Genomic DNA, 15,606 nt, shown 5'->3' with positions numbered 1-15,606 from the left:
AAAGCCTGCCTAAGACTGAAGCTGGATAGGACAACACAGAACCCTCTATTCTGCCTCCCCATCCTAGGCTTGCAAGTAGCAGCAATCCACTACTGAGAGCACAAGGCCATAGAAAGATCCTCGCTCTCTGAGAAGTAGGGACAAAAGGAAGGTCAAGGCCGGGTGCAGTGACCCACACCTGTAATCCCAGCACTTTGGGAGGCCAAAGCAGGCGGATTACCTGAGGTCAGGAGTTCAAGACCAGCCTGGCCAATGTGGCAAAACCCCATTTCTACTATTAAAAAAAAAAAAAAAAAAAAAGCCAGGTGTGGTGGCGGACACCTGTAATTGCAGCTACTTGGGAGGCTGATGCAGGAGAATCGCTTGAACCCGGGAGGGGGAGGTTGCAGTGAGCCAGTATCGCGCCAGTGCACTCCAACCTGGGCAACTCCATCTTAAAAAAAAAAAAAAAAGCTGATGGAGCAGGACGGCTGAGAAAATCCCTTTAGGAAACCAATACAAAGTAATCTGAAGAATTTAAAGTCAGTGGTGCACAGGGACCACGGCAACAACAAAATCCAAACCCAGCTCAACTCCTGACTAGACTGACTCAGCTTCTCATAGTTATGGCCTAGCAGAAGAAGAGTTGTGCCTATTTCCAGGCATACATTCTATTCACCTCCTCCTTTATCCTATACATGATATCTGGCATTCACTGTAAAATGATGACACAAAAAAGCAACCCTTCCAAAGAAAATCAAGAGAGAAAGCAATTAATACAACCAGACTCAGAAGGTTCAGACGGGAAATTTAAAATAACTATGACTAACATGTTAAAGGTTCTAATGGAAAAGGTAGACAACAGGCATGAACAGATGGTGAACAGAGCAATGGAAACTACAGGAATGAGTCACATGAAAATGCATGAAATAAAGAACAATGACAGAAATTAAGAATTCCTTCAACAGGATCATAAATAGATGCAACAAGGCTAAGGAAAGAATCAGTGAACCTGAAAATAGATCAATGGGGCCAGAGAGAGGGGGCGGGGAGGGAGAGAGAGAGTGTGTGTGTGGGAGAGGGAGAAAAAACAGAGGTATGAGACAGTATCAAATAGTCTAGTGTACAGGTAATAGGAATCCCAAAAGAAAAAGGAAGAATGAGACAGAAAAAATACTTGGAGAGGTAACAACTGAGAACTTTTCACAAACTATAAATATAATAAACTGAAAGAACACCAGCTGGGAACCCTACACAAATATACCTAGACACATCATATTCACACTGTAGAAAATCAAAGACAAAATCTTGAAAATAGCTGGGACAGCTGCGGGGGAAGAAAGCATATTACATATCGAGGAACAAAGATAAGAATTATAGCAGATTTCTCTTCAGGAAGTATGTACGCCAGAAGACAATGGGACAATAGCTTTAAAGTGCTAGAAAGGCCAGGTGCAGTGGCTCACACTGTAATTCCAGCACTTTGGGAGGTTGTGGCCGGTGCATCAGCTTAAGCCCAAGAGTTCAAGACCAGCCTGGGCAACACAGCAAAACCCTGTCTCCACAAAAAATACAAAAATTATCTGGGCATGGTGGTGCATGCCTATAGTGCCAGATACTTGAGAGTCTGAGGTGGGAGAATTGCTTGAGCCCAGGAGGCAGAGGTTGCAATGAGTTGAGATTGCACCACGGCCTGAGAGACAGAGTGAGATCCTGTTGCAAAAATGAAGGAGAAATAAAGACTTTTTTCAAACAAACAAAAGCTGAATGAACTTACTACCAGCAAGTCTATTTTACAAGAAAGGTTAAAATGCAGTTTTTCAGACAGAAGGAATTTGATACCCAATAGATCTCAGATCTGTCTTTGTTTATATAGATTTTGGATCTATACAAAGATCTATAAAAATGAATATACTGAAAATATATATACAAGACATTTTTCTCTTATCTTTAATCACTTCAAAAGATAGCTGTCTAAAGCAAAAATAACAGCAATATAGCATGGGGTCAATATGGATAGAAAAGTAAACTATGACACACTAGCACAAAAAAGGAATTCAGAGTATGTAAATAGTGCTGCAACAAACATCTTCGAGCATGAATCTTTGTATGCACTGATTAGATAATAAGGTCTAAATGCTTTGCAATCCGGCCTGAGTTACCACTGTAGGCCTATTCCCACTATTTCAAGTAAGATACCCCTACATCAGCCAAAAATGGAACTATTCACCATTTTTAGATGATGTTATGGCCTCCTGCACATTATCTCCTCAGCTGGTGATTTCTACTCACATTTAAATGCTATACAATTATTTCTCCATATATCATCTACCCCATTAGATTATGTCTTAAGAGATTATGTTTGAAATCTCAGTGGCAGGCATTCAACAAGGATATGTGAAATGAATGGATAAAAAATGACTAGTTGGTAATAGTTTTCCTAATACAAGTGAAGAACAGAATTATCTAAGGTAATTAACAGTGATACCATGCTTATACCTGACATTCCAACTACCTTTAGAAACACATTACCTTTTTTGAGTAGTTCATCTGACCCCAAAAACTCACTTAGGATTTATTCCTTTTAATACTATAAAATTCTGCAAAGGTTCTGCTCTACATTTCACCATGCCAAGTTCTATTACTTACAACGGCTGGGTGGGCTGATGTCCATTACGGTCAAAGTAGGATTGTCTATGTCACTTCCCCTTCTTCTTATTCGACTATCATCATACTCTGGGGTAAAGATACTGCTTCCACTACTGGTGCTTAAGGAGTGATCAGTAGGACTGAAACTCACAGGAGACCGGAAGCTGGTCCCCTGGGTCCTTCTAGCTCTTGGAAAAGTTTTACGACCTACAAAATGAAAAGAGAATGACCTTATACCTTTTATTAATATGTTGTACAATACCTTTTATTAATATGTTGTACTTTTAAAGTATTTAAAATTTGTAACGTAGAGAATAGAAATCTGTCCTGTGACTAGGCTAAGAAACTGAAATAGCAATGATTGGGTGGGAAAAAATAAACAGAACCTGAATATGAATTCAAATAATCTCTTATGATAAAACATGTATGAGTGTGCTCACACACACATACACACACAAATCATAAAAAGGAACCTCCTCGCTTCTGGAGAAAAAGGAGAAAAAAAATTTACTCTCATTTCCAACAATGATTTTAAAATCTAAAACAAAGATTCAAAAGTTCATAGGTAGTAATTTCTTTCTTTTCTTTTTGAGACGGAGTTTCACTCTTGTTGCCCAGGCTGGAGTGCAGTGGTAAAATCTTGGCTCACTGCAACTTCCACCTCCCAGGTTCAAGTGATTCTCCTGTCTCAGCCTCCCAAGTAGCTGGGATTACAGGCGCCCACCACCATGCCCAGCTAATTTTTCATATTTTCAGTAGAGACGGGGTTTCATCATGTTGGCCAGGCTGGTCTCAAACTCCTGACCTCAGGTGATCCACTCACCTCGGCCTCCCAAAGGGCTGGGATTACAGGCATGAGCCACCACACCTGGCAAGTAATTTTTTTTCTTAAAGGGATGATGTAAGTATCAATCTCATCATCAAGGAGTAATTTTCTAATATCATTTAAAAATTACTTCTTTTGGATGGGTGCAGTGGCTCATGCCTGTAATTCCAGCAATTTGGGAGGCAAAGGCAGGCAGATCACCTGAGCCCAGGAGTTTGAGACCAGTCTGGGCAACATGGCGAAACCCCATCTCTACTAAAAATATAAAAATTAGGCTGGGCACAGTGGCTCACGCCTGTAATCCTAGCACTCTGGGAGGCCGAGGCGGGTGAATCACTGAAGATCAGGAGTTTTGAGACCAGCCTGGCCAACATGGCAAAATCCCGTCTAGACTAAAAATACAAAAATTAGCCACATGTGGTGGCGGGCACCTGTAATCCCAGCTACTTGGGAGGCTGAGGCAGGAGAATCCCTTCAACCCAGGAGGCAGAGGCTGCAGTGAGCTGAGATCGTGCCACTGCACTCTGGCCTGGGAGAAAGAGCAAGACTCCACCTCAAAAAAAAAAAAATTAGCCAGGCATGGTGGCATGCACCTATAATCCCAGCTACTTGGGAGGCTGAGGCAGGAGAATCACTTGAACCCAGGAGGTGGAGGGTGCAGTGAGCAGAGATCATGCCACTGCACTCCAGCCTGGGTGACAGAGTGAGACTCTGTCTAGGGGGGAAAAAAAAGAAAGAAAATTACTCCATTTTGGCCAGGTGCAGTGGCTCACACCTGTAATCCCAGCACTTTGGGAGGCTGAGGCAGGAGGACTGCTTGAGCCCAAGACTTCAAGACCAGCCTGGGCAACATGGTGGGACACTCTCTGCACAAAAGAAATGTTTAATTAGCTGGGTGTGATGGCAAATGCCTGTAACGGCACACATCTGAACTCAGGAAGCCAAGGCAGGAAGACCACTTGAGCCCAGGAATTTGAAGTTACAGTGAGCGGAGATCATGCTGCAGCACTCCTGACTGGGCAGCAAAACTTTGGCTCTTAAAACAAAGAAGTATTTCTTTTCTTTAAGGTACAGCCAAGTCTTATAAGTTGACATAAAGCCAAAATGCCCATTATATTTTTGTTATAACACAATTTCCTCATATTTTTCTAATGGTATTACACAAATATGAGGTTTAAAAAAATTTTTTTTGTATTTATTTTTGTTGTTGAGATTTTTAACTGTTCTTGTGGTCTAATTGCCAGAAACTTACCATCATTATACTCTTGATGATGATATGAAACATGATACCTTCTTGGATATGTTCCTCCTTTTCCAAATTTCTCAAAGATAGGGTTATCATAGTCTGTTAAGACATACAAGATGGTTATCTTTTATTTTAAAAAATAGTTAAATATTTCTAATGATGAAAAGCACATTTATAAATTTTTATTTGACTTTTCAAAAATCTCCCCTCTCCTTCCCAGCCAAAACATTATCCAATGACATAAACATTTAAACATTTAGAATTTATAAAGTCTAACCTGAAAATTCCTGATGATTATCTGGGTAGCTCTGTGCTCTAGGCATTCGTGATTTTGGATAGCTCTCTCTATAAAGAAAAAAATGTCACATTAAGTTTACAGTAAGTACGTAAGACATTAAAAAAAATCTTTAAGCAATATCTATATCTGTGCCTCTCTGTATGGGTGTGTGTAAAGGAGCTCACTTTGAAAGGTTAGCGTAACTAAAAAAGAAAAACTACACTAACTTGGTACATGTAGGCAAAGAGCCTGGCTTTAAAAATTAACCTTACAGTACAGTGGAAGAATGATGTATTTTGGAATCATTGGTGTTTCTAAGCACTGTGTTTCAATCCAAGCTCTGCCGCTTAAGTATGTAACTGTGGCAAATCACCCTTCTGCATCAACAAAAGAGATAATTTCCAACTAATCAAGTGTATACAAGTAAGGTGTCCAGGATAGGTTTTTGCAAATGGTGAGTACTCAAATATATAGCTTTCTCATTACTACTTCCGTGAATTTCTTAAATGTCTACCTTGAGGTAGACATTGACACATACAGAAATTTCATATACATGGACAAAAGAAACTTAAATGTGCATTCCCATACAATATTAGTTATTTTTTCAGAATTTGCTTTCATAAAGCAATTCCAGAGAGGATTACCAAGAATACTGTCCTACTGAGACCAGAAGGGGGAGCACTTGTAACAAAAAATTCACATTTTGCAACTTCATCCTCATATTCCTGAACAGCTTTTTCACAAAAGTACTTAAATGTTTGCCTACACGTACCAACATGGCACAGTGGGCTACAATTACCAATAATTTAAATTATTTCTAATCTGGTGCCAGAATGAAAATAATCCTGAACAGGTGAAATAACTTAGGAAATCTCCAAAAACAAACATATTAATGTAAAAGTTGATAGCACTTTCACAAACACAGTTTTAAAAGTAAATGTACATAAATTCTAAATTTGATTTGCCTTCAAACACACAATTTTGACATGCAGGAATACTCAAACTATTATAATCAGGTATCATTTTTAATAACAAAGATACTGAATTCCATGAGGTAAAGGGATTTATACACACTGTGCAAAAATTAATCTGCCATCATTATATACAAGTACCAATTATATTCCTCTGAATGTAACACAAAAAAGTTACTGATAATTCAACATGCTATCTGTATGAATATTTACCCATATCTATTAAAAAAGAAAAACTACTATAAACTGAGCATGGTGGTTCATGTGTGTAATCCCAGCGCTTTAGGAGGCCAAGGCAGGAGGTTTGCTTGAGCCCAGGAGTTCGAGATCAGCCTGGGTAACAAAGTGAAACCCCCATCTCTACAAATAATACAAACAACTTAGCCAGATGTGGTATTAATAGCAAATGCCTTTGGTCCTAGCTCCTCAGGGGTCGGAGGTGGGAGGACTGATAGAGCCCAGGAGGTCAAGGCTGCAGTAAGCTGCATTCAAGCCACTGCACTCCAGCCTGGGTGACAGCAAAACTCTGTCTCAAATAAACAAACCATCCAAAAACTACGATAAATATTACCCATCCAAAGGACTATCAAGTGATGGACAACTTCCTGAGCCAGAATTTTCAGGGCTGCTTAAAGATAACGGATCCAGCATCTAGGAAAAAAAAGCAGTTCCACCATGATTCAATTAGATATAACCAAAAGTTGCTTATTAAAAAAAACCTTCCTTAATGAGACATACTTCATGTAACATAAAATTCACCCATTTAAAGTATACAAGTCAAGGCTTTTAGAATACTGAGAGCTGTGTAACCCTCACTCACCACAATTTTAGAATAATTCCATACTCAATAGTGGTCACTCTCCAGAGTTACTCATTTTCAAATGTCCCTTGTAAGCAAGCCACGACTTCAAAATTTCCTAAGAGAAAAATATTCTTTCTCTATAGACTATTGACTAAATAATTAAAAGCTACAACATTTCACACTATTTTGCTTACTGAAAACTGAACAATGGCCCCACCCAAACTGAGACTAATGACACTATGACGGTTACATTATTAGAAAATGTGAACTACTATAATAGTGTGAACATATAATGCAATGCAATGCAATGTTAAGGGAATAATAGCAACTCCATGAAAACATTTTAATACTATAAAACTGAAGTATTTTTTAAATGTTTCCGAAAGTTCACAAACCTCAGTTTCATGAAGTTAAATATCTGTAGTTTCATTCTATCTTTCAAATGTTTAAAAAAAAACAATCTGGCTATTAATTCCAGGATTACAAAGCAAATGCATTATCATTCACTCACATTCATTCACTTACTGAGCAATAAAAAACCAGCTGTATTCCAGCTTTCTTTACACAGGCACAAGTAAATTAACAGGCATTTTCCTATATTTTTTCTATTTTGTTCAGTTAAGAAGATATGTAATTAGAAAAGAGATCACACACACACACACACACACACACACACACACCCAGTTACCTGCCAAATCACACTGACCCTGACAACATCTCTTTAAATTAAATTTAAAAACTCAAACTTTTGCTTACTTGGTCCATGCTCTCTGGAATGAATTCTCCTTCACTGTTGATACTAGTGAATGACCCATTTCGGGCAACCTGGTGTAATTCATCTGGAATGTATCCTGGGGGAGGAGAACTTCTATCTCTACTAGTAGGACCTCAAGGAAGAAAAATAATGTAATTTATAATTATAGGCAAGGGAATCAAGTTTTGTTTTAAATAGGCTATATTTCTGAATTATATCAATAATACTTTCAGCAAAAGAAAATTCAGTTTTTATTAAAACCTGTCAGAACACCCATTTGTAAAACTTCAAATGGTTTTATAACCTTTGTAAATTCCCACCCTATCATAATTATTAACCTCACCATACTACTACATTTATACTCACTAGGTAGTATCGTATTCTGACTGCTAATGGGATGATAATACAATATAGATTTCCGGCATGAAGACAGTTTAAGTAATCACATTTCTTATGAGACAATAACCCACTTTATTTTACTCAGTTCTGTGGAAATCATGCTATATTTATTAGTACAGTGTCTCACCTTTCCTCATAGTTTTTTGAAATTATAAGACAGATATGGGGAAGTTATGTGAGCATTTAAGTTCTGGTCCAATTTAAAGCAAAAAAGGTTTCAGCTTTATGTAAAGGAGTCATTGTGAGTATATGCAAGCATCTCTTAGTGAGACAGGGAGAAAGGAGAGAGCAAAATGATTACCAAGACATGTGCATAAAAGAGAATACTGTCTACACTTGTCTGTAAAATGATTAGGAGCTCAATTTGAGTCAGGATTGATTTAGGCTTCATAACATCTGTAGCCACAATAATACTGGTCCCTAATATTTTTATTCCTTCCATATCCCCGTGCTTACAAAAGAAGATCAATATAGTCAATTACTAAAAGGAGACAGAACTAAAAAAAAAAAAAAAAAAGGCTATGAAAATTTTGTCTCCCTATTTGACAACCCATTTTTCACAGTAATGCATATGCCAATGCACTCTTGGTTGAGACCTGTTTATCAGCATACACTCCTAACCTAAAGGAGTTTTTCCTCTATCTCCCTTTTATAAAAACAATTAAAGAAAATAACTGCCAACATATAAGAAAAATAATTAATGGTCATATCTAGCAAAGCCATTCAAAGTTTAAAGCAGTGCCAATAAAAGACCACTAATTCTATACTTCACGATTTCCAGTTTCTTCTTATGCTGGCACTGACGTCAAGAATATTTATTAGAATAAGATTGAGGTATTCAGTGTAATTTTAATTCAAAATATATTTAAAATGTCAATTTAATTAGTGCATTTAGCTTACTCTGTCTAATGCAACTAAAGTGAATTAGAGCTGGGCACCGTGGCTCACGCCTGTAATGCCAGCACTTTGGGAGGCCGAGGTGGATGGATCACATGAGCTCAGGAGTTCGAGACTAGCCTGGTCAACATGCTGAAACTCCATCTCTACTAAAAATATAAAAATTAGCCAGGCATGGTGGCAGGTGCCTGTAATCTTAGTTATAAAGTGAATTAGCAATTTTTAAATAAAATGACAAGTACCGTAATGTGATAAGAAATGGAGATAAAGAAAGAAATGTACAATGAACATCTGAGCTTTGTACAATGTACAACTGTACAATGAGCTTTCTAGTTTGAAAAGTAAAATGTACAAGTGTTCTCTCGATTTAATGCTACAACAATCCCATGACTTAAAGAAGAAGACACATTTACTGGTCTCAGGTTCATTAGAGAGCTGGAATTTGAATTTGGCTATTTCAAATGTTCTTTCACCAAATTTTAAAACTGTATCGAAATACATCTGAACGAAAAGGACAAGCCATTTGTATTTTGCTTGTGTATCACCTCTGCTGCTCGCATTTCTGCATTCCTGAAACCCAAAGTAGGACTTATGTAAGACAGACACTTAGAAGAAAATGGTCATAAAATAGCTTCTTCTGGGGACCAAAAGAGAACACGAATAATGTCTATTTTTTCAGTGGTTCACAGGCCAATTCAATTTTTTCTTTGATTATCAACAATCCTCTTCTGTTACCAATCTCTTTCAGATTCCCAACCACATTTATTTTGACCCACTCTCCTGCGTCCTCCTATTCATCTGTTTTTCCTCCTCTTTAACTTTTCTCTTTTAAATCTGCCCCTCATACATGTTTTCATGCCATCTTTAATGGCCATACTCACTGCCCTCTCTGTAAGAACATTTATACCAGCGGTTTTTTGAAACAATGTAATGCTTTTATCAAATAAAAATGTAGATTATCAATGTTTTATAAAAATTGAAGAACAGACAGAATGGGGAGTTCAGAGTATCTATGTCCAACTCATGTTGCAAAAATAAAGCCGCCTTAAAAACACAGCAAGCAAAATCTTTATTTCTTTATATCATAATCTTAATTTTAACAATAAATGGCAAATGAAAACAAATAATAATAAAGTAATAATAAATCATAATATAAAAATTCTTAGTATCTTTATTTTGACAGCATTCTTGGCAATCACTAAAACCCTAGAGAAAGACTTGTGAATTTACAGTCTATTAATTTTAATATATTATAATTACTTCCTTTAATTTTTTTCCTCCATTCTATTTGTATGATTAAAACTTTTTTTTTTTTGAGATGGCATCTCGCTTTGTCACCACGCTGGAGTGCAATGGCACAATCTTGGTTCACTGCAACCTCTACCTCCTGGGTTCAAGCAATCCTCTTGCCTCAGCCTCCTGAGTAGCTGGGACTACAGGCATGTGCCACCATGCCCAGCTAATTTTTGTAATTTTAGTAGAAATGGGGTTTCACCATGTTGGCCAGGATGGTCTTGATCTCTTGACCTTGTGATCTGCCCGCCTTGGCCTCCCAAAGTGCTGGGATTACAGGCATGAGCTACCGCACCCAGCCTAAAACCTCTTTAAAGTTTTATTTGAATTTGTTGACATTAAAATACCCTGAATATATAAACAAAGAATTTAAATTGGAGATTACTAATCCTGTAAACTTGAATTTCCAAGGGACATCAAATAAATAATGTATTTAACTTAAATTACAGGAAGTAGAGAAATAGGATATTAGTTATCAGGAGTATGTTTAGGTGCTGCACTACATTAAAGGATGGAGAAGAAATTGAGAAATCATTCATTTCGTAATTCAGACACCAGCTTTCTTACCTATTATAGAAAGCCGTTTTTTCCTCTCTGCTCCAAATACTGTATTATCCAAATCTTCTAGTGATGGCAATGGTTCTAAATTAGTAGCCTACAAAGGAGAAAAGACAATTAATGCTATTCTTCCTCCTTGGGGCTTTAAACAGAATCCTCTCCCCTACCAAGTACAAACCATTTTATACAGTTTGTGAGCCTTAATCAAATCCTCTTTTTGAAATTTTAATTCTAACATAATTCTTTCTAAGTTGTCAGTTTCTATTAGCTTCATATGTACAACATATTTTAGTTATGTATAACTATGACTGTGGTTTTGAGGAGCAAGGATATTAATGTATAGTAATTAAAGGATGTAAGTTTACATTTGATCATAATGAAAATATTGCAATGATTATAGAATATAATTATGTTTCATATATTAACTTTTACAAGTCTAAGTCCTATAATTCTTACTGAAAAAAATATCCCAAGTCATACCTGTGTACTTCCATTTATTACAAGTAATATCTTGAGGCTCTTCATATGAATACTACGATCCAGCAGTTCCACAGCTTTGTCCAAGTCATCTTGAGTAGTTAATGGAATTACCAACTAAAAACAAACATAAGGAATCATGCAGTTATCTCACCAGGTCAAGTCTTCCATGAGCATCTCCACTACTAAGGAATTACAAATGTCCAAATGCCTTGCTCTGTGATTTGTTCCTATGATGAAAGTCTGAATGTGTACGTGTAGATTGTTTTGCCCTCCTCATTCTACCACCACTAAAATCTTAGAATGAACATAGATGTTTTTAAGTTTGTCTTAATTAATCATTACATTATTTTAGAAAATAACATTTAAAGATTAATTTTCTAGGATATTTCCATAATGTTGCTAAATTTAAGTTATAGTATGTTTGCCCCCAAAAAGCATGAAGGAGTACAGACAAAGACCATATGAAATAAAGGTACTACTTTTCTTCTGCATAGATGAAACTCAGTTCTTTTTTCAGTAGTAACCACAAATTTGTCCTCTCAGCTGGTGTGCTCTTCAACATACCAACATCCTGAGTACCTGCCATGGAGGACAGCTGCCATGGAGGGGTACCACTAGTAACATATCTGCAATCTACAGCCCACCTAGAGTTCTTCTCTCTGAGCCTGGTGACCTGACCACTATACACTAAAACAAATAAGCTAATGAGTTAACTATTCCATAGTAAACCCTCAATGTGGAATCTGCTTTCATTAGTCTTCTCATGCAGCAGATGTTATAGAGGACAAAAGCACCTAAGAGGTCTATGAGAAAAAGCATAATTCATACAATTTAAGAAAATAAAAATTCCTTCTTTTTTTTTTAAAAAAAAGTCAATTTAGTAACTTAAGAAGACTCTGTCAAGAATGTCAAAGTATACTCCATTTCATTGAAAGAGGAACAGAATAAAAACAAGTGAACATATTCTGCACTAGTTAACCTGCTCTACTTAGCACAATACACGAGCCATTCAAATGCAAGGCTGAGTTAATTTGGAGTCTCTACAGTACAAATTCTTTGAGGACAAGGACCCCCATACCAGCAGTGAGCAAAGAGCAGACAACCTGGTAAATGCTGTTTAATAAATATCACAGTGGTAAAAGCTCAATCTGAACCCAACCCACTAGCTGGTATGGTGTGTGTTCATTCTGCAGACTTCTTTATGAAAAAAGTCCTTGAGGTTTTTGATTTTTTGTTTTGAGATGGAGTCTCACTGTCACTCAGGCTAGAGTACAGTGGCAATCTCAGCTCACTGCAACCTGACTCCTGGGTTCAAGTGATTCTCCAGCCTCAGCCTCCCCAGTAGCTGGGTTTACAGGCATGCACCACCACGTGTGGCTAATTTTTGTATTTTTAGTGGAGACAGGGTTTCACCATGTTGGCCAGGCTGGTCTCAAACTCCTGACCTCAAATGATCTGCCCACCTGGGCCTTCTCAAGTGCTGGGATTACAGGCGTGAGCCACCGTGCCCAGCCAAAAAAGTCCTTGTTATAAGAAACGCTGCCAGACACAAAAATAAAGAAGGATTCATGTGAATTCCCTCAATCTGCTTGCACTTACTTACTCTGTTCTTAAAATATAATCCCAATTTCTGTTTGTAGCTAATTTTGTATTACTGTAAGTGACCAACTAACTGGGCTCTTTTTGCTCTATGAGAATTTTTTTCTAATAAAATACAATTATCAACTGTTTGGTATCATAGAACAAGCTTCATCTACTGATCTACTTAAATACATTTCTATTTCCCACCAATTATGAAACATATTGGTATATCTTGCTTCTATCTTCAATAGTCTATTACTTTTTAAGCACTGGAAAACATTTTAAAGCAATAATAATGACTGTTCTGCCGATTTTTCATTTGAGGGGAAAATCTGAATACTTACTTTTACTATACATTTATAACTGGATTGTTTACTTCTCCAAGATACTGCTACTTTTGGGGGAAAAAAACACTAAATCAAATGACAGAAAAAAAATATGAACATAAATGATTCTGCTCTTCTTCAGTCTGCTGCTGTAAAATGTGAACATCCTGGAGAAGTGCCTGGTGCAGCAGCTTAGGCACTGCCTACAGACCTAATGTGATCCTGCCTGTGTTCTAAGGTTACCTATTACAAACTGTAAAATGAGGATTAAGAGTCAAGAACACAAGTCCCAGGTTATCTACACTATACTAAATCAATCAGAGAATGTTTTCTTGCTTGGTGAATTCATTTCAGTCTCATTCATGAAATCTAACACCCTCTGGCCTATTTTTGATAAATCAGTTGTTTGTTGACATAAATCCTTTCTAGAAAGGAAACTTAAAATTGAGTTTGAGAACCATTAAATAGAACTGAAATCTGAAAGAACTGAATTATCTTCCTGACTTTACACAGTGAAGTATCAAGACAGCCATTAAAAGGTTCTCTAGGCTGGACGCAGTGGCTCACGCCTGTAATCGCAGCACTTTAGGAGGCTGAGGTATGCGGATTGCTTGAGCCCAGGAGTTTGAGACCAGCCTGGGCAACATGGTGAAACCACATCTCAACAAAAAATACAAAAATTAACAAGGTATAGTAGTGCATGCCTGTAATCTCAGCTACTTAGGAGGCTGAGGGGGGAGGACTGATTGAGCTGGGGAGGTCAAGGCTGCAGTGAGCCATGACTGTGCCACCGTACTCCAGCCTGGGTGATGGGGAGATGCTGTATCAAAAAAAAAAAAAAAAAATTTTTTTTCCTGCTCTACTCATCTAAAATGGAAGTGATCTTAGAAAATCCTTACTTGGCTTGAACACCTCCACATTCAACCCCCATGACACTGACACACACACACACACCCCCTCTGAACACCTCCACACCCAACCCTCATAACACACACACACACGCACCCCCACACGCACCTTATTAAAGAGAAGCCAAACTAACAAATCCAAACAACCCCAGCTTATATTTCTGCTTAAAGTTCCTTAAAGTTTCAGTTCTAGCCAACTGGAAGTTTATAGAGTAATAGTTCATTCTGAACAGAGAAATTAATATTACACTAGAAAAAATATTTATAGAAGTGGAATGACAGGCAGTATAAATGAATTTTTTGCTTGTCCAAATGTCCACAAAACTAGTAAGATTTTCCTACCCCCAATGTCCAAGATGATGCATTTGGCTTGGGACAATATGTCAAGATATGAGACAGGACACGGCCCACTCACAGAATCTCAGGGTTGCAAGAAATCTTAAATGTAATCTTATCCTAATGCCACCTCTACCACATTCCTGCCAAGAGGCCACCAAAATGTAATGGTAGAACCACTCACAGAAATCCTTCAGAAAGCATGAGAAAAATAAACTAAAAATGGAGCAATTTTCCAATTTTTAGAAAATGGGAAAGGGTTCTTAAAAATACAGATCAGGCCAGGCACAGCGGCTCACGCCTGTAATCCCAGCACTTTGGGGAGGCCCAGGCAGGTGGATCGCTTGAGCTCAGGAGTTTGAGACCAGCCTGGGCAACATGGTGAAACCCTGTCTCTACCAAAAATACAAAAATTATCTGGGTGCAGTGGTGCCCGCCTGTGGTCCCAGCTACTCAGGAGGCTGAGGTAGGAGTATCGCTTGAGCCCTGGGAGGCAAAGGTTGCAGTGAGGTGAAATCGGGCCACTGCACTCCAACCTGGGTGACAGAGTGAAACCTTGTCTCAAAAAAAAAAATAATAATAATAATAATAAGTTAGCTTGATGTCAATCCTCAAGAAAACCACAGAAAAAAATTACATAGTAATTTTTTTAAAAAATTTTCTAAAAAATTACATAGCAAACTGGGAAAAGTCATTTAAAAAAAAAAACAAAAACAAAAACAGCAGTTCTTACAAGCTGGCACAAGTATAATATGGACAAATCATGTCATGCTAACCTCACTGTTCTTGATAGACTTACTAGGCTAGTAGATAAAGACAATACTGTAGTCTTAATGTATCTTGGCATTTGAAAGTTTTCCATAATACAATTTTAGAAAAAAGAAAAAAAGATATGTCTAGGTTCCCCTGTAATCATCCTATGGGATAATGACACAAGTTCAAGACATTTTTTTAAAAATTATTCTTTTTTGTTCAGACAACTCTGTCACACAGGCTGGAGTGTAGTGGTGCAACTCTAGCTCACTGTACCCTCAAATTCCTGGGCTCAAGCTATCCTTCCACCTCAGATTCCCCTGCCTCAGCCTCCCGAACAGCTGGGACTACAGGTGAATGCCATCACACTCAGATAATTTTACTATTTTTTAGAGATGGGGTCTTGCGATATTGCCCAGGTTAGTCTTGAACTCCTGGCCTCAGGTGATCTTCCTGCCTTGGCCTCCCCAAGTGCTGGGATTATAGGCATGAGCCACTGTGCTCTGCCCTTTATTCTTCATCACAATACTTTATGCATTTTTTTTTTTTTTTTTTTTTGAGACAGAGTCTT

General features: G+C 37.7%; 1 protein-coding gene across 1 annotated transcript in view; it reads right to left on the bottom strand.

The window, feature by feature from the left end:
- The window catches only part of MAP3K2 (mitogen-activated protein kinase kinase kinase 2), a 90,603-nt gene that overhangs the window by 21,127 nt on the left and 53,870 nt on the right, over positions 1 to 15,606 (bottom strand). The window contains exons 6-12 of the mRNA XM_007964615.3: positions 11,132 to 11,245; positions 10,661 to 10,748; positions 7,507 to 7,637; positions 6,520 to 6,599; positions 4,978 to 5,045; positions 4,707 to 4,799; positions 2,629 to 2,835 (exon numbers count right to left, since the gene is read on the bottom strand). Of these exons, the coding sequence (XP_007962806.1) occupies positions 2,629 to 2,835; positions 4,707 to 4,799; positions 4,978 to 5,045; positions 6,520 to 6,599; positions 7,507 to 7,637; positions 10,661 to 10,748; positions 11,132 to 11,245 (781 nt within the window). The remainder of the gene's footprint in view (positions 1 to 2,628; positions 2,836 to 4,706; positions 4,800 to 4,977; positions 5,046 to 6,519; positions 6,600 to 7,506; positions 7,638 to 10,660; positions 10,749 to 11,131; positions 11,246 to 15,606) is intronic.

The sequence above is a fragment of the Chlorocebus sabaeus genome, chromosome 10 (genome assembly GCF_047675955.1).
Source record: "Chlorocebus sabaeus isolate Y175 chromosome 10, mChlSab1.0.hap1, whole genome shotgun sequence".
Lineage (NCBI taxonomy): Eukaryota > Metazoa > Chordata > Mammalia > Primates > Cercopithecidae > Chlorocebus > Chlorocebus sabaeus.
The sequence above is the reverse complement of the archived record's forward strand: the minus strand, read 5'-3'. Positions and strand labels throughout refer to the sequence as shown.